The sequence below is a fragment of the Doryrhamphus excisus genome, linkage group LG5 (assembly GCF_037039965.1).
Source record: "Doryrhamphus excisus strain RoL-2023G ecotype Guam linkage group LG5, RoL_Dexc_Guam_v1.1, whole genome shotgun sequence".
Taxonomy (NCBI): domain Eukaryota; kingdom Metazoa; phylum Chordata; class Actinopteri; order Syngnathiformes; family Syngnathidae; genus Doryrhamphus; species Doryrhamphus excisus.
In genome coordinates this window covers 2,726,191-2,745,898 of record NC_136361.1, presented here as the reverse complement: position 1 = coordinate 2,745,898, position 19,708 = coordinate 2,726,191, and the positions used below count along the sequence as shown (strand labels likewise).

At 40.7% G+C, this 19,708-nt stretch overlaps 1 protein-coding gene across 2 annotated transcripts; it reads right to left on the bottom strand.

The window, feature by feature from the left end:
* Positions 1-2: 2 nt before the first annotated feature.
* On the bottom strand, positions 3-18,056 carry fbxo15 (F-box protein 15). Of its 2 annotated transcripts, XR_009120641.2 has the most exons (11): positions 17,791-18,056; positions 17,345-17,449; positions 16,301-16,531; positions 13,684-13,878; positions 13,485-13,614; positions 12,352-12,434; positions 11,794-11,939; positions 11,149-11,273; positions 10,682-10,852; positions 1,116-1,224; positions 3-179 (listed from the first exon to the last, which is right to left on the bottom strand). XR_009120641.2 is itself a non-coding variant. In XM_058060684.2 (9 exons), the coding sequence occupies exons 1-9, from the start codon at positions 17,850-17,852 to the stop codon at positions 10,586-10,588; spliced, it is 1,344 nt and encodes a 447-aa protein (XP_057916667.2). In that variant the 5' UTR covers positions 17,853-18,056; the 3' UTR covers positions 9,781-10,585. The 2 variants fall into 2 exon arrangements, 1 of the variants encoding a protein (XP_057916667.2); XM_058060684.2 differs by lacking the exons at positions 3-179; positions 1,116-1,224 and having other exon boundaries at positions 9,781-10,852.
* Positions 18,057-19,708: the final 1,652 nt, after the last annotated feature.

The following is a 19,708-nucleotide window of genomic DNA, read 5'->3' as shown; positions in this document are numbered from 1 at the left end:
AGCACACAGCACAATTTAGTCTTTCAACTTCCATCGCCAAGTTTTCCTCATCCTATCAGACTCATCATGACTCGCCGCTTCAACGGTGCCGAGCGGTGTCATTTCACGGTGTGACACGGCCTGTGTGAGTGACAGCGGCGGGATTTGAGAGAGGATTAACTCACTTTAATGTCTTCACCCTGCATGCGGAGGAGATGCTTGTCAGATGGCTTGCATCCCTTAAAAGTCACATTGTGACACGTTACTCCAAAATATGCATCTTTACGCAACTTTTTTGTCTAAATTAAATCTATATGTTGTCTTATTTTCTCTTTTGGCTACTAAATTGGGCAATACAAGCGTAAAGGTGATTGTAGGGGTGTTATTTCATGTCTAGAGGGCTCTAATAATGTTAACAAGTGTATTTAGAAGGTTGCAAACAGGCTTTCTGTGCTCAAACTACCAAAATATTCCATTCATAAATACAGAATTTTTTTATTTTCTATGCCGCTTATCGCCATTAGGGTCACTTTAATGTATTCATCCTGCATGCGGAGGAGATGCTTGTCAAATCGCTTGCATTTCTTAAAAGTTACATTGTGACATGTTACTCCAAAATATGCATCTTTACGCAACTTTTTTGTCTAAATTAAATCTATATGTTGTCTTATTTTCTCTTTTGGCTACTAAATTGGGCAATACAAGCGTAAAGGTGATTGTAGGGGTGTTATTTCATGTCTAGAGGGCTCTAATAATGTTAACAAGTGTATTTCGAAGGTTGCAAACAGGCTTTCTGTGCTCAAACTACCAAAATATTCCATTCATAAATACAGAATTCTTTTATTTTCTATGCCGCTTATCGCCATTAGGGTCACAGGGGTATGCTGAAGCCTATCCCAGCTGACTTCAGGTACACATGGCTGGATCACACTCACATTCATACACCTGTGGACAATTTACAGACGCCAATTACCGTAGCATGGTTAAGCTAACCTAATAAGGAATCATAGTTCACTTATTAACGACGTGGCGTCTTATATTCGGCAATCTGGAGATGCAAACCAACCAACGCAGGCGGCGCCCAGCGATTTGTCCCCGAGTACGCAAGCGCTTTTCTTGAAATGTTATCTACTTACCTTCACGTCCAACCTCTGCCTCACATTGGTTTCCAAGGAAACGCTGCACGGCTGCCCACAGCGCCCTCACGCAGACTTCCCATCCACATCCGAATCAAATCCTGACATCCTGATGAATATCATTGACAGGAATCATCATTAGGTATAATATTTGGGCAAGGCAAGGTTTAAAGTCTTCTAATATAATTGCTAATCAGTGATGATGGAAATCCTACAAAGGGTGCTAATGTTTTAAAAAGCACCCCCCCCTCCAACCCCCCAGGTCTGCAAGATTGTGGCTTAGTGGCAGATTTGTCAGAATGTTTGTGTTGTTATCAGAATTCCTGACGTGCAGGACGACACTGCATTAAACATCTGTCAAATCTTCTACGCCTCCTGAGATAGAGCGGGACTCTTCCGCACATCTGCACACTGTAAGGCCTTGGGGGTGGGGGGTGGGGGGGGGTGGGAGTTGGGGGCTGACAGTAATTTTTACATGTTTACCAGTCACGATAAAAGATGTCTGCAGACATACAGAGTCGCATTGTTGTTTCAGGAACCATTTTTTATTGCAGTAAATCTTGTCAAGGAACCGGGCTACACTTTAGAGAAGTCAGTGTACAGCTTGTACGGCCCTATCGGTGCTATCCATCACACTTTACTGTCTAAACAGATGGCAACGCCAGTGAGAAATAAGATTACGCCATCTTGCCTACACGCACGGTTGTTGTAGCATTGGGATCTGGGGCCGCACGACTGGTGCCAGTACTGGGGAGCTGCGGTTCATTGGGGGGAAATGAACAGTTTTCCAACATAACTTTGTTGTCTGATGGCTCAAAATGGTGCAAAAGCTACACAAAACAACAACACACACGAGTCTTAATTATGTCATAAGGCTGCACGTTGGTCCGAGTGGTGAGTGCGCAGGCCTCACAGCTTGGAGACCCGAGTTCAATCCCGCCCTCGGCCATCTGTGTGGAGTTTGCATGCGTGGGTTTTCTAGCATGTTTCCAAAAACATGCTAGGTTAATTAGCGACTCCTAATTGTCCATAGGTATGAATGTGAGTGTGAATGGTTGTTTGTCTATGTGCCCTGTGATTGGCTGGCCACCAGTCCTCGCTCAAAGACAGCTGGGATAGGCTCCAGCACCCCCCTGCGACCCTCGATAAGGATAAATGAATGAATGAATGTCTACCATATTGGATAATTGGAGTGCAAAGGTCACTATAGGGGTGCTATTTAATCTCTAGAGGGCTCTAATAATGTATCTAGAAGGTTGTGAACAGGATTTCTATGCTCTAATCATGAAAATATTCCATTTTTTAAGAAGTCGGACCCGTACTCACTTTGGTGGGATACTGTTATTAAAAAATGGTTGCAATAAAGCATAATGATAAATATTTTAATGGACGCACACCTTCATTCAACCGCTCGTTCTACCCGAGCCTTCGGACGCATGAGTTTTGTGTGTTGTGACGTGACCTGACGCACGCTTGGATGAGTCTGATGTGGAACAATTGGACTTGACAGCCCCATCAAACACCTTTTTGGGTGCTTTGGTTCCTCCTTGTGTTTGAGGAACAGTACAAAACACGCAGTAAAAATGACTCCTCGGTACGATATTTCATTTCTAATCACCAGCAAGATATTGTGAGGCACACTCCTGATGAGAAGTCAGATGCAGGTCAAACCTGAAGGTCACATAAAGAACAAGAAAGAAGTAAAAGAGATGGAACGGCGAGAATGACCTGCGTGTCCTCTGTGTCTTGATGGAATGGCGGTACACTACTTTTTAAAAAGACATTTATTTACCAACGTAGCGTTTTTTTTTTTTTTTTTCTTGACTTCCTCAGGGAGATTAACTAAAGGTTCAAGTGTAGGACGCTTGCTAAAGCTGTGGAGGAACACTTGAACAGCTGCTTGTCATCCTGCCAGGAACAAGCCAACGCCGCAACTGTCTCTCCTTTACTCTACCACCTTCACTCGTGCGCTTCATTTTCATTTTCATATTCATGTCATGTCTCGTCCTCCTCTGTGTGTGTGTGTGTTTTTTTTAAAGAGGCGCCTGCGGTTTTGTGGCGATCCAGTGTAAATCTCTGATGAGATCCCATGATCCTCGCTGGCTTCCATCCCTTGTTAAGACTTATGAGATCAGATGTGAGACTTCCAAACAAATCCCATGAGACATGTTGGAGCTGCCGTTAATCATTTCATGTAAAAACCTCGGCTGGTGCGCCATGTTTTTTTTTTTTTTTTTTTTGATGTTACCTCCAGGATCAACCAATCACTGATTAGCACTGAAGGCAACATCACAAAGCTTCCTTTACAAAATGTAAATCAAATCAGCATAAAAAGCCTGTCTATTAATTAGAGCCCTTTAGACATAAAATAACACCCCTATAGTCACCTTTAGACTCACATTACCTGACATAATGGACATAATAAGACACAAATAAGACTTGTGCCTGCTTTAAATGGGTCCCGGTGATAAGTGAGCTGAGTGGGGGGTGCACAGGAAGTGACATCATGGGTTCAGAGTTGAGGTTTAGGTCGCTGGGGATTACGGCCACAACAGTAGTCCTTGTTAGGGATCATTCAAAACTGGAAAAAAAAAAAAGTTTTGACCAAGTCTGGTGCTTGTGTGTCTCACTGTATATTACAGTAACAATTACTGACGCCTAGCGACCGGTGTAGAATACTACATATCACATCTTTGAATGAGGGGGGTGTGCACAGGTACATTTTGTATTATGTTGCATTCAAACACAACAAGGTTCTTGCATTACCGTACGGCGAATGACCGAGTTGCGATAGAAGATGGAGGAAGCGCCTCCAGTCAACAACAGCTAAAAAAAATACCTTGAATAAAGCGTATTAATAATTCAGCGATGGAGGAAAATGGCGAGTCCCAATCAGCTCCACAATTCAAAGTGAGAAACTTTAAAGCATTCAATTAACGAGTGGCAACGAAGAGGCGTCGTAAGGGCGGGAGATAACGCCGCATTTGTAAGATGTCGTGTAAAATGACAAAGTGCGCGTTGGGGATAGAAGAGGCTTTGTCAAGTCTGTGTCATCCTTTCTTTTTTTTTTTTTTTTTCTTCCTGCGCGCGACTGGGAACCAAGGTGCTGACGGTAGGAGAATAAATGCTGCCAGGATGCCAACCAAGGAAATGCTTTAAAACAGGCCTCTAAAACTCACACGACGTAATAAACGGCGAGGGGGGGTCGACAATCGCTATGTCATGACATCACAACATGTCAAAAGTGGGGAATAATAAACATTAGTTCATAATCATAAATGATAATAAACTAACAAATGAATCTAGGTCTCAATAAATCGGCATGTTTCCCTCATGTCCCGCCTTCAAACAGTATGCACATGTGTTCCATCCAGTCAGCCAGTCTTGATGGGGGGAGACGGGGCCGCTTGCATACACACAGAGTGTACATAACAGTGTAACGTGGTAGAAATTAAACAAGTACTGTACCGCCTTTTTAAGCAACTAGTGGGGGGGAAAAACACTGAATTAATAATTACAGTCGATTAATTAATCTCTGAGAGCACAGTTACTTCATTAGTTACTCGTTTGCTCGTCAACAGTAAAAGTTTTGACGCGCTTTTCAGTTCTGTCTCAGGAGAAATTGCTTCCAGACTTTTGACTGGTACGGTATGAAGCGCTCACTATTTAATACAGGAGTTCAGAACGTGCAGTTTGTTTTACAGTCATCTATTAATTCAGTTAATTCAGATTAATTGAGTGTTTTAGACTTTCTACAATAAAGAAAGTCTATCTAAAACACTGAATAGCTGACTGTAAAACAAACTGCATGTTCTGAACTCCTGTACTGGTACAGTATGAAGCGCTCACTATTAATACAGGAGTTCAGAACGTGCAGTTTGTTTTACAGTCATCGATTAATTCAGTGTTTTAGATAGACTTTCTTTATTGTAGAAAGTCTATCTAAAACACTCCATTAATCGATGACGGGAAAACAAACTGCATGTTCTGAACTCCTGGACTGGTACAGTATGAAGTGCTCACTATTAATACAGGAGTTCAGAACGTGCAGTTTGTTTTAACGATTAATTGTGTGTTTTCCACAACAGAGAAAGTCATTGATTAATTCAGTGTTTTAGATAGACTTTTCTATCTAAAACACTGAATTAATCGATGACTGTAAAACAAACTGCATGTTCTGAACTCCTGTATTAAATAGTGAGCGCTTCATACTGTACCAGTCAAAAGTCTGGATGCAATTTCTCCTGAGACAGGACTGAAAAGTGCGTCGAAACTTTTACTGTCGACGAGCAAACTAGTAACTAATGAAGTAACCTTGCTCTAATGTCAGCGATTAATTCATCGACTGTAATTATTAATTCGAATAAAAGTCTGGATGCAATTTCTCTGAAGACAGGACTGAAAAGTGCGTCTAAACTTTTACTGTCGACGAGCAAACAATTAACTAATGAAGTAACTGTGCTCTAATGTCAGCGATTAATTCATCGACTGTAAATAACTGTAGATTAAATTTGTCTATGAAGCACCTCGTGCTAATTTTTAGTATTTTTCCAAGTGCCGCACGTTAAGCTAGCTATGAAGTGTCGACTAAATCTTCCTGAAGGGGGCCCGGACAGGTTGGTACACTGTGACTATCCGAGGCTTTGCTAAGTGCCCCCGGGAGCGACTGCACGCCATTGATTTCTTTAATCACTTTGAGGTAATTATGCAGGAATACGCTGAACGAGCTCCTGTGGGGTGGAACGCTTTCTGTCGTTAAGACCGCAGCTCCCCCGCCATCCCATCCGCGCTCTGCGGGAACATTCTGTTAGAGAAATCTTCCACTCGACGCGTTGGTGATGGGCACTGAGGGTTGGCTTTTAACGCTACAGAACAGAGGGCCTGCATACATTAAAAAGGAGCTCAAGCTTTTTGCTCTTCTAACTTTATTCTTTCATGTTGGGAGAATATTCCACTGCAGGTGGGATACGGTCATCCCAGTGATATTGAAACATGCCGACTGTATCTGGAGTGAGAATCATTTGGGGGTATTTGCAATGTTAGCGCCATCATAACTATAATATCATAATAAGAATATGACGCTAATGCTACGAGGGGCTCCGCTCGGTGAGGAAAAGGTGATTTGGGAATGATGCCGCTCCACTCCGACTGTCACAAGAGGCGAGCGGGCATCACTTCCACTGACACATCTGAAATTGGTTTCAGACTGCCAGTGTGTACACAAAAGGTCCGTGCTGACATTTGTGCTGAGTGCACGCCGCAAACAAGGGCGACAAGACGTAAAGGACGGACACAAGGAGATGATGAGCGCTGGCGGAAAAATAAAACAACAAACTTGGTCACGGTGCTTCGTACGGAACAACGTGGTCTGCAGGTGGGAGTCGTGAGAGGGAGCAAGGAGTGATGTCACACGCCAACACGGGATTTACAACGACGGATCACGTTGGTCAAGGACGGAGCTCCCAATTCATGTTTTAGACAACGAGTGAGATGACATCATTTGCATATGGCTGACATCTTTTTTGGTAGGACGTACGTGTTTGTGCTTCGGAACGCTCGCTTGGAGATTTATTTGCTTTCCCTCCAAATAACAACTTGTCTATTAAAGCGCTCAGGAAAATGATGCATTTAACATTTAAGTTAAAGACAGGAAGCCTGGCTTATGTTTATCATCCTTGATATGGAAATATTTTCACTATGTATGCGCATGCAGGCACGCAACACCCACAGTCAAAAAACACATGACTAGCAATTTAGAGTAGTTACTGAAGAGCTAATGAAGCACTGATGAATGCAGTAGTTACTGAGGAACTAAGGCACATACATTTAGAGTGGTTACTGAGGAACTACTAAGTAGTTACTGAGGAACTAAGGCACATGCATTTAGAGTAGTTACTTTGGAGCAAATTTATAGTTACAAAGAACTAATGTTGAAATAATGACTATGGTACATCGATTTAGAGCAGTTACTGAAGAATTAATGAGCAAATAATGACTAATGTGTGTGCATTTAGAGTAGTTACTAAGGAACTGACAAATACAATGTTACTGAGGAACTAAGCCACATAAATTTAGAGTTGTTACTGATGAAGTACCAACTAGTTACTTGGGAAATGAGGTACACATTTAGAGTAGTTGCTGATGAACTACTGAGTAGTTGCTAAGGAAATTAGGCACTGATAAGAACTGATTAAAAAATGCTGACTGTGGCACATCTATTTAGAGTAGTTACTAAGAAACAAATGATAAAACAATGACTAAGGCAAACACTTTGAGTAGTTACTGAGGAACTAAGGCATGTGCATTTAGAGTAGTTACTGATGAACTACCGAGTGGTTACTAAGGAAACTAGGCACACATTTAGAGTAGTTGCTGAGGAACGAATGAGACAATAATGACTATGGCACATGCATTTAGAGTAGTTACTGAGGAATTATGAGTACAGTAGTAACTAATGAGTACAGTAGTTACTGAGGAACTAAAGCACATAGATTTAGAGTAGTTACTGAAGCACTAATGAAGACTAACGAGTACAGTAGTTACTGAGGAACTAATGCACATACATTTAGAGTAGTTACTGAAGAATTAATGAGCAAATAATGACTAATGTGTGTACATTTAGAGTAGTTACTAAGAAACTGATGAAGAACTTACGAATACAATGTTACTGAGGAACTAAGGCACATAGATTTAGAGTTGTTACTGATGAAGTACCGACTAGTTACTTGGGAAATGAGGTACACATTTAGAGTAGTTGCTGATGAACTACTGAGTAGTTACTAAGGAAATTAGGCACTGATAAGAACTGATTAGAAAATGCTGACTGTGGCACATCTATTTAGAGTAGTTACTACGAAACAAATGATAAAACAATGACTAAGGCAAACACTTTGAGTAGTTACTGAGAAACTAAGGCATGTGCATTTAGAGTAGTTACTGATGAACTACCGAGTAGTTACTAAGGAAACTAGGCACACATTTAGAGTAGTTGCTGAGGAACGAATGAGACAATAATGACTATGGCACATGCATTTAGAGTAGTTACTGAGGAATTATGAGTACAGTAGTAACTAATGAGTACAGTAGTTACTGAGGAACTAAAGCACATAGATTTAGAGTAGTTACTGAAGCACTAATGAAGACTAACGAGTACAGTAGTTACTGAGGAACTAATGCACATACATTTAGAGTAGTTACTGAGGAACTAATAAAGAACTAATGAGGAACTACTTAGTAGTGGGTAGGGTTGGGTAGGTTCGATAACTACTCATTAACTACTACTCTAATTTTGTGTCCCTTATTCTAAAGTGTTATTAGATCTTTAAAATGAGTCAGAGCTTTTCTTCCTGTCACACACACCATCTTGAAAAAAGTGTTTCCAAAGTTGGGCCAGAATGTGTTTATCTTTGTCTCTATCTCCCAAATGGATACGAGTGTTGGTGTGGTTGTTTACGGTGTAAATGTAAACGACAGCAGCCGTTGTAGCAAACTTAAAGAGCTGCGTAAAAAAATCAATAGCGGCATTAAACACGGCAGCGTTCTCTCCAAACACTTGACTTTACAGAGCTCTATGAAAGCACTTCTTTCTTTCTCTGTGAGCAAACTAAACAGGCGGCTTCTGCAAATGGATTGCTTTAGGTTGAACAAACAGCACATTTAGTCCCTTATCGCTTTCAGGGAAGACTCGCACCGGTCCAGCTACGACGGGCAAAAGCTGAAAACGGTCCCGTAAGATTTGCTGGCTTTACAAAGTCAAAGCTAACAAGGACATTTCATGTAATAGAAAATAACGTCTTTCACGCATGTTCCCTGTAAGACCCCTGACCGAGCATAGCAGGCACTGCTGAGGTGTCAAAGGTCACGCAGGGTAGAGCGGCTATACGGCGCCCATCTAAAGAAAAAAAAAAATAATGCACCACCGGCAAAAACGACGTGACGTTGATGAATGCTGTCCTCTACATGTTAGCTAAAATGATCTGATGAGACGCAGTACGCCTTCCATTTCACAAGGTTGATGTAACGACCATTGGAAGCTTTACAAATAACAAAGACTGTTATTGTATTGCAACCAGGCAAACACAGAAAATAAAACAAATAAAATCCACAAAAAAAGCTCAAATTGAGCATGTATGTTTTTTTTTTAAATAAATAAACTATTGATGAGATCAGAGTGAAACACTAAATCAAATCTGCTTGAAGCTCTTCAAAGTGATTGCTCATAACAAGGTGCTTCACTGCCCCCTGGTGGCCGTTTCTCGCCTCTACCGCTACAAAAGTCTGAAAACATCAGCAATATAAATAATGCGTCTGCAATTCATGAATTGATGGGACGATCAAGCTTGTTTTCTCAATGAGTGATAATGTTGGTTCTACAGGGGTGACAAATCATCCTTAGCGTTTGCAGCAATCACTATTAGTCTTTATTATTCACGCTTGGCTTTTATTTGATTTCCTATTTCTTCCTGAGACAGCTTTCATAACAATTTCTCAAGGAAGGACAAGGATTATTTGTCGCACTAATAGCAGAAATGACTGATTGGGTGGAAATACAAGTTTTTTTTTTAATGATATCCAGCAAGACTGCAAATAGAGACACTATTATACACGCTCTAAATAAAATAATGAAGAGCTACTAAATAAAGAGTGCAAGCATGAGTATGGAGGGATGGAATGGAAGGATGAATACATGAAATGCAGCCGCCAGCAGTGCAGCACATGCGGTGCTTTCAAGGTTTTTGAATAGTTAATACACGGCTATTGATTTTTTTTTTTTGGGGGGGGGGGACGCACAGCTGTTTATTTATGACTATGAAGCAAAGGCTTGCACATATTTGGTGTTTGGTTTCTCGGCACATGCGTCGCTATCCCGCAACGTCCTTGGTCGCGTGCTTTTCTACGAAAATGAGGATGAAGAGCGGCGGTGTGCGGGATTGATGTGACGGGGAAGGTAAAATATGGACGGTAGTGTTATGGAAAGGAGATGAACTGGCTGTATCATTTTTATATGGCGGTACAGATGAATATTCGGATGCGGGACGGGTGTTGTTTCTCTAAAAAAGTAAATAAAATAAAAGACAATATTATGCAAATGAACCCTATTTGACTAGTCAGTGTGCAGCTTGTACAGCAGAATAGATATAAAATGCTGGAGCCTATCCTAGCTGACTTTGGGGGAGAGGCGGGGTAAACCCTGGACTGGTGGCCAGCCAATCACAGGGCACATATAGACAAACGACCATTCACACTCACATTCATACTTGTGGACAATTTGGGGGCTTTTTTGGAATGAGCGAGGAAACAACTTCCAACTATTTTAACTTATTCCTGCTGAGTTTTCCTTTTTTTAATTTCCTTGTTAAATCAGATTTTAGAGTACCCCCAGGCGGCATTTGTACTCCCGCGGTATTCTCTCTAAAGTTAGATTTTATAGTACACTCCCGTAAAAACCTCATCAAATGGTTTCTGCTAAGTTAGTATTCTTTCCCGAAGTACTGATTGACTTTTCCAGTGGTCAGATACACGGTCAGGTTGACAATGAGTAACTTCTTTTGTTGTTCTACCCGTACAATGTTCATCGCGACTTGACCGTCGGAGTCCTGGTAGCGGATGAGGAACTGCTCGGCGGCGTAGAAAAGCGAGCACGGCGTCTCCTGGTGCTTCATGGAGACCGCAGAGCTGACGCACCAAAAGGGTTGGTTGAACTCGTCAAGAAGCGTGAGCGTCATGAAACAGCGGCCCTGAAGGAAAGTAGAAATAGTTGGAATCAACAAGAAAACCTCAGGTATGAGTCTACACCAGTGGTCCTCAGTAGGTCCTAACTCAGGGGGGTCCGAGCACCCAATACTGAAAAGTCAAGGATGCGGGGCTCATTTAGAAATCCAATTTTTTTAACTATTTACCAATAAAGCCGTGAGAAGGTAATGTGTTTACTTTGTAAGGTAATACAAAGGAGTCTAAATAGCAGCGTGATTGAGTAAAGTCTTTGTGGTCATCTTGCGGACATGCAGGTCTTCCAGGAGGTATTAAGTGGTACCTTGACTTCACCCTGCAGGGCCTCACACCTCCAGGGCAGCGTGACATCGCCCGACAGAGACGTGTGCTGAGAAAAGGAGGTCTCATCAACAGCGGTGAGCTTGACAAGACCGTGGCGGATCTGATCTGGAGGGAGACGTTTTGCATCAGATTTTGATATGAGCTCATATTTATTTATTAATATCATAATAATATAATAAATATTATATTTAATATAATAATTAATTTAAAATAATATATCATAATTTAACATAATAATAAATATATTTATTGAAAAAATAAATATACAACTTGTGGTGGGTGAAATATAAAATCCAAAATATTTTCCCAAATGAGGGAAAATTAAGGAAATAATCATTTTCCCAAAGGGGATAGATGGCATCACTCCTCACTGGGAGTGTTTCCGGCTTCCCAGCATGCTTTGCGGCACTTGTCAAGTAAAAAGCTGCAATTATTACATAGCTGCAATATATTATATATCACCTCGTACTTTGGTACGTGACAAAAATACAATTAAAAAATAAATCAATAAATAAAACTTAAACTATATTAGGAAAGCAGGAAGTGAACAAATGTAACAGTTACTGATTGTAAAAAAAATTGAAAAATTAAAAAATGAGCTCATATTTTCAGATACGTGTGGTACCTCGCCGGCAAAATAGCTGGGAGAAACTTCCCGACATGAGCTCGCATCGACTGCTGTGGAGGACTATGTGAAGCTGGTAACCATGGAGACCATAATCAGGGTCAATGTCATCAAATGGGGCTCTGGTCGCTGGCTCCACGTAGGTGCTATTGAAAGGCAATGAGGGGAAAAAAATAAGGAAAAAGACGTGATCTTGCATGTGACCACTAGAGGGGGCTATGGGAACACTCATGCTGCCAGGTACAGTACATCATGGGGCCTCACTTTTCTTTTCTCCTTACATCTCAATACATAATCCATTCTGACCCGCGCTTTTAAGTTACAGATTGAAATGTATTCCCTCCAAAGTCGAGCTGTAGCTGACGCTGGCGTCTAAAGAGGAAAAACTGTTGTCAGAATGTTGACAATATAACAAGCGGCGGCGTAGCGGAAGTGCTTGTGACACATCAGCAAGCAGCGCATCAGAGATAGGTCACCTCGGGAATGAGTGCTGTCACTTCAATCTGCCGCTGACACACTTTATGGCGCTTAAACGCGTGAATAGGAGGTACATCCTACCCAACAGAGGACCCCTGGGAGCTTCTCTCCAGCAGACGATGGAAGTGGAGGGTGAATATGACAAAGGCGACGCTACGCTGGTCCTGACAACAAAGACATGCAGTCACTTTCTCAACAGGAATTATTCAGAAGGTCGACTTAAAGCAGGGATGTGCAAAGGGCGGGTCGGGTGCCTTTAGTGGGCGGCGGATGTTTTTTTTTATTGGTCTGTGGCACATTGAAAAAATATAATTTAACCCTTTTAAAACCCTTTCAAAAAAGCAAAAATCAGCCGTAATCTTACAATATTTTTTGTAATATTATATAATAATAAAAAATTAATAAAATTATTATTATTGTTATTATTTTGCAGAACACACACACACATATATATACACAAAAGAAAGGAAAGAAAGTCAGAAATATTCTCGAAACAAAGTCCGGATTACAGGAAGAAAATGTAAAAACTTTAAATAGTTGAATAAAAAAAACCCACCAAAAATAGAAGAAAAAAAACAAGAAATGTCAACATTGTAAACTTGTAATATAATATTCAAAAATAAAAAAATAAAACTTTTTTAAGTCATAATATTATGAAAAACACATAACAACGAATACATTTGTGGAAAATTAAGTTGGGGAAAAAGTCATAGTATTTTGGGAATAAAGTCAAAATATTATGAAAAGAAAATTATGAAGATTAAGAAGATTATTTTTAAAAGTTGAAATTTTTAATTTTTCTATTTAAAAAAAAACTCATTCATATTTATAATAGGTTTTTTCACCTACACCACAAATATATCTAACCTTGCATCCTTTCATTTTTCAGATGGGAGGTCATAGGTCATATTGTAACATTTTTTTTTAACAGACATGGACAAAATTGTTGGTTCGCTTCAGTGGAAGAAAGGAAAAAGCCCACAAACGGACAAAAAAGCAAATATGTCAAGAAAATATACTTGCCAAAATGCATATTGACAAACTACAAAGCTACAAAACACACAAGAATGATAAGAACCAAACAGCGGAGTACTCTGAAGTAGCCAAAGGAAGGCACCCGTCAAACCAGAAAGAGCTCATTGTGGATTTTTCCGTCTTTGGCGTGAAGGTACCAACAATTTCCACCACGTGTTTGCAGGATGTGTGATAAGTACCTTCCAAATCCCCATGACAACGTGAGGCTTCAGTAGCTTCAATTCAATCACACCGTCCTGGCCGTAGTCTGGCATGCTTTTGGTGACAGCCTCCATGTCGATCACCTCCATGAGGGACCTCCAGCCGGGTCTGACACAACAAAGAAACAACACATGAGCAGAGCTGGACATGGTAGGGGGCGGATGATGACCGTCTTACGCCTTTAGTCCGGGGCAGTCCAGGGCGACTCTCCTGACGCCGTGGAGCTGAAGGGTAGAAATGCGACGGTAGTCTTGGCAGAGGTTTCCGTTCCAGCACAGCACCACGGAGGTCTCAAAGAACTGGAACCAGCTGAGATCGTATGCGGCTTCGTTCCTGGACTTGTCGATGACCGTCAGTTCCCAGGTAATGCTTCTGAGGTGCAAAAAAAATAATTTGAGTCAATAAATAATCTTGTGCAAAGTGTATTATTATTTTTGAAAATAAAGTTGTAGTTGAAATATTAATATTCAATGTCCCATCTCCCACACAAAGACAACAAAGGTGGTGATTTCAGTACGTCTCGTTATTTCTCAGCAAGATTGACGTGACAAAACTAATTAGCACATTTAGGCTGAGAAATTCATGAATTATTATATTTATATTTTACAGTTCAGTCCAATAATTCTTAGTAATTTTGCAATAAAAGCAGGTTAATGTGAATTGTAAGTTATTTTGTTTGCTTTATTAAATCGTAACCCCCCCCAACTAGACTTTAACGGCTATTCCGTTTGCTTTATCAGCTGGCGGGGGACTTGAGTGACGCTGCTAATGGATTTAAAACGCAATAATGACATAAATCTGCAGCTGCTCTGATGGATTTCTTGATGTGATTCAGTCCAAACCGGGATTCAGGACTGTCGCTATTGTGATTCCGCGTGAGGCGCCATCCAGTATGAATTAAAAAGGAGGAACAAAAGAGAAAACTGGAGCAGCTCAAGAGGACGGAGACAACCTGGGGGATTTGGTCCGCCATTGTCTGTGTGTGTGATGTCTGGTGGAATGATTATTAGCAAGGTAAATCGCACGCGCCTGAGTGTCCCCAGCAGACAAACCCCCACAAGGTCGAGTCTGCTTGGTGGGGAAGGAGGAGAAAGTGTGTTGGAGATGAGAGGTCGAACGGGGTGGGGCGCGGGTAAGTCAATTATTTCCACAATTCACACAACCTCTGCAAGAAACAATTATTTCTACTTCCTCTTCTTCACCAAAGCCGGGAATGGCCAGGAACCTCAAAACCGAGTCGTGTCTAATCAAAGGTTATAAAAAGCAGCAGAAAGTACCAGGCAAGCAACGGGGGAGCCCCACCTCCCATCTTGGACGCCGGCATCCCCCCCCCCCGAGCAGACGTCGCGAGACCTCCTTTTTCACCTTTAATGAGACTGTGTCATTAAATGTGATAGATATGAAGAAAAAACAGCTTTGTGTTTGCTTGCCGGCAGCTTTAACTGGCCTGTGGCCCTCACTTGTTAGCAAGGTTAGAGTCCGGAAGTTCTACTGTGTACACAGTAAGTACATAAGAGTTCCCATGGTGCTTTGGTCAAACAGCACATACAGAATAAGGTTAAAAAAAAAAAAAAAAAACGCACAACATTGCAGCAATCATAGACTGAGAAAAAATGACAAAATAAATATTATATTTAATATAGTAATTAATTTAAAATAATATATATAATATAATTTATAAAAATTAAGGAAATAATAATTTTCCCAAAGGGGATAGATGGCATCACTCCTTACTGGGAGTGATTCCGGCTTCCCAGCATGCTTTGCGGCACTTGTCAAGTAAAAAGCTGCAATTATTACATAGCTGCAATATATTATATATCACCTCGTACTTTGGTATGTGACAAAAATACAATTAAAAAATAAATAAAAATTAAAAAACGTAAACTATATTAGGAAAGCAGGAAGTGAACAAATGTAACTGTTACTGATTGTAAAAAAAAAAAAAATATATATATATATATAAATACATTAAACTATATTAGGAAAGCAGGAAGTGAACAAATGTAACAGTTACTGATTGTAAAAAAAAATATATATATATACATAAAAATACCTTAAACTATATTAGGAAATCAGGAAGTGAACAAATGTAACAGTTACTGATTGTAAAAAATAAAAAAAATATATATATATACCTTAAACTATATTAGGAAAGCAGGAAGTGAACAAATGTAACAGTTACTGATTGTAAAATATATATATATATATATATATATATATATATATATATATATATATAAATACCTTAAACAAAATTAGGAAAGCAGGAAGTGAACAAATGAAACAGTTACTGATTGTAAAAAATAAAAAAAATATATATATATATACCTTAAACTATATTAGGAAAGCAGGAAGTGAACAAATGTAACAGTTACTGATTGTAAAAAATATATATATATATATATATATATATATATATATATATACCTTAAACAAAATTAGGAAAGCAGGAAGTGAACAAATGAAACAGTTACTGATTGTAAAAAAAAAATAAAAATAAAAAAAAAAATATTAAAAAAATACCTTAAACTATATTCGGAAAGCAGGAAGTAAACAAATGTAACAGTTACTGATTGTAAAAAAAAATAAAAATAAAAATAAAAAATATTTAAAAAATACCTTAAATTATATTAGGAAAGCAGGAAGTGAACAAATGTAACAGTTACTGATTGTAAAAGTACCAGATGGAGGGGTAGGATTTAATAAGCTTTGCTTCTTCCTACTCCTTTTGGACATGTGGAACTGGGATGCACTCAATTGTCATCTGCACAAATTGTGTATCTGATCTTACCGCAGCATCTGAACTGTGCGACTAGGCAATCCCGTGTGGGGGCTGATGACGCCGAGGTGTGTCTTCCACTTCCTCCTGGCCCACGCGTCTCGAGTCTTGAAGTAATGCAACTTCCAGCAGCAGCCATCGGGCCGAGCCTGAGCCTCCAACGTGGTGGGCTCCGGCATCTTCCCCCTCATGCTGATACACTTCTTCTTCAACAGCCTCTTGTATATATTCCTCCACAGAGCTCTGCATTGGATTCAAAGGTAGTGGGAGAAATAATAGAACCAGCAACCATTTGACATCTTCAGAGTAGTCAGTGTACAGCTTGTACGGCATGTTATTTCGGTGGCGCGTCTGTGTTCTGTTTGTGTTTGCAACTTTTTACAAAACTATTGCCGCAAGGTATGCTGGGAAGCAGGAAGCACTGCCAGATGTGTGGCAGCAATAATTGTTGTTGTTAAATAATAACATGATTGCATCACTTGAAAGCGTTTTTTTGTGGAATATTTCATGCAGCCCGGACTCCAATCTTGAGTGGCCTCCAGGTAGGTTTGAGAACCCCGATCTATAAGCAAGCATCCATCATGTCAAAGTACCTATAATCATAAACTGGAACAAATTATGTTGCCATTGTTTGTTTTATACGGGAAATAAATTGTTGCCGAATTGGAACAAATCAGACCATGACCAGCATCTATTCTTTTCTTTTGGGTCTAATCAAACAACCAACTGTTAATTCCCACTCGGTATGTGCTTTACGAGAGACATATTTACTGTCTTTTTGTTTCGGTTTCCGCCTTGAGCTTCTAAATGTTCATTGTTGATGCCAAGAAAACAGCTGGCTTCAGTGCATCAGAATTTCTAAAGCGGCGGCAACCAGCAATGAAATGATGATTTGAGGGAAGCCGCAGTCTTGAATTCTAATTATCTTCTTCTGACCGGGGCTTTTTCGCTTGGCAGGCGTGTACGATTGCATTTGAATCCGTAAATCCTTTTCAGAGTAGATTTGCAATATCGCTGTCTTTAATGCACCGTGTGTGAATGTGGAATAATACCCACTCATCATTGGCAAGTTGATAGAAGGTCTTACTGACGTGACCAATGCAGACAAGTGTGCCGGGATCCAGGTAGGACAGGATCTTATCCAGGATCTCTGATGGAAGTCTACACAAAAGATAATTGGGAAAAAATTATTTGTTACATTCCACTGGTTAAATTCCGATGTTCCAACTCTTTTTTTTTGTTGTTGTTTTGTCTTACGTAAGATTCTGTGCGGAAAAAAAATACTTATTCAATTGGTAACTGCTCTGGTGTGGAGAAGGGGTAGGATTTAATAAGCTTTACTTCTTCCTGCTCCTTTTCAGACGTGTAGTAATGAGGTGTTGTGTACTGAACAACCACTAATACATGATACTACAAAAATGCATATGTACTTGTTATATGAAGCTGTGGCAAAAAGTAGACTGAAAGAGGAAAATAAAGGTGAAAATAAGCAAATATGTTACCTTTCCATAAAATTCTGCGGTGATAATCGATAGAGTTTGTTACTTCCTTTTACTGCTAGCATCGTCAGTTCGCTTTGACACAGTTCGCTAGCATTTTATGCTAGCAAGGACCACGATATCGACTTTCAAACCTCATTTATGTCCGGGGCCGCCATTAAAAATGTCGGTTAGCGTCTGTGACATACTTAGAGATGCCATAAACTTCCATGACTAACGTTTGGGTTGATATTACCGGCGTCCGGTCGCCGTAGCAACCACAGTGGTCAATTTTTATGTAGCACTAGCTTAATACGTTTCCTGCCACAGGAGTGTTCACTTCCGCTTTCAAAATAAAATACGACTAGCAAACTGTAAAAGTTGCAAAACATACGCATTTCAAGGAAAAAACTGTGTTATAAGTGGAAAAACGTATTATTAATATGAACTTAGGTCTTTGTACCGTTTTTTCCCCGAAAATAATCTACTTAATTTTATTTTTGGAATATTTCTATATTATAACATTTCCAAAAAGTAATTTCCCAAACATTCCAACCCTTTTCTCCTAATATTTGGATAATATTTGGACTTTATTCATGTAACACATGACACTACACACGATATTGATATTTTGCTGAGTGTGAATGCCTGCATGACATGGCCAACGAGACACAATTAGAATTTAGAAGACCCGGCCTCGAAGGAAGCGGTCCCACTGATGTCATTAAGAAGCTCACACGTCTTAGCGATGTAAGACACATGACACAAGCGCCCCCGGTGTCACTCAAAGGTTTCTCCCAGGGCAGGCTAGCAATCCGGGGCTAATTGAGAATGTGAATATGGAGCCATTCATATATCCGCACTCAGACGGACAGATGGACGAGGAGGACAGATGGATGGAGATGGGCGTGCCGGCGTTGAAGCCAACGCGCCGTCGAGAATTAATGCAGCCTGTTTATGCATGATGTTTTGATTGCATGTATTTAACACGCACCAGACAATGTGTCCCGGGTAAACCGGAGGGAGTAATGAGTCATCGATCACGTTTGACCTCTGTGCGGACTCACGGGGATTTGAGCTATGAAAAATAATTTGCAGAGAAACACGGCAAAAGCCAATCAGGTTGAAGCTGAGTCATTCCCCCACACAAAAAAGCAGATGGCTCACATTAAGACCCGTCACATCATCGACCTCCCCGTTCCTGGAAGCCAGCAGGCACTGCTGGCTGTCAGGGAAAATAAGCATAACGCCGTCTTGGGTCTGGCCAATCAGCTTTCCTGAAGGACGTGCGGCCTCTTTTAGGGCAATGGCCGCCCCTGGTATGTTAATGCCATGTAGGCCACATCCCGCTTGCTTGCATGTCCCCCCGTACTTGACATTTGATGTTTCCCCCGTCGCTACGTGTCCTTCCCGGGGTCAGTTGTGGCTCTCGGATACCTGATGTCACTCTTCCGCATGGTTTGGCAGCCGACTCTGACAGTGCAATGTTTGTCAAATCGGCTTGAGAAAGGAGGAAGGATCAGCGTGATTAAGCCTGGGAATATTTGCTTTTCTTTTATGCCGAGCTTAAACAGGGACATTGTGTACAATGTTTACCTGTATCAAGACGCCCCCTAAAAACCTCTGAGTGCAAAGAGTAGCTCTGTCCTTCCCCCGTCTCCATTTGCGAGCACCGAGGAACCGAACCCATTGATTGAAGCGCCATCTCTTCCCATTGTCATGACACATTAAGATTAGCTCCGTGCCTGAAAATGGCTCAGACGTTACTCCATATCGGCCCTCATCCGCTATGTGCTGTTCTATAAATATTCAAGTACAGTTCTCGCCACTCTGCTGCTCCGCGCTTACCTGAGCCCCTTTGAGTCGAGGCGTACACGGAACCCGATGACGACTGAAAACAGACAGAAAAGACGCGGTGTCTTTGCCTTATTTACGTTCCCAT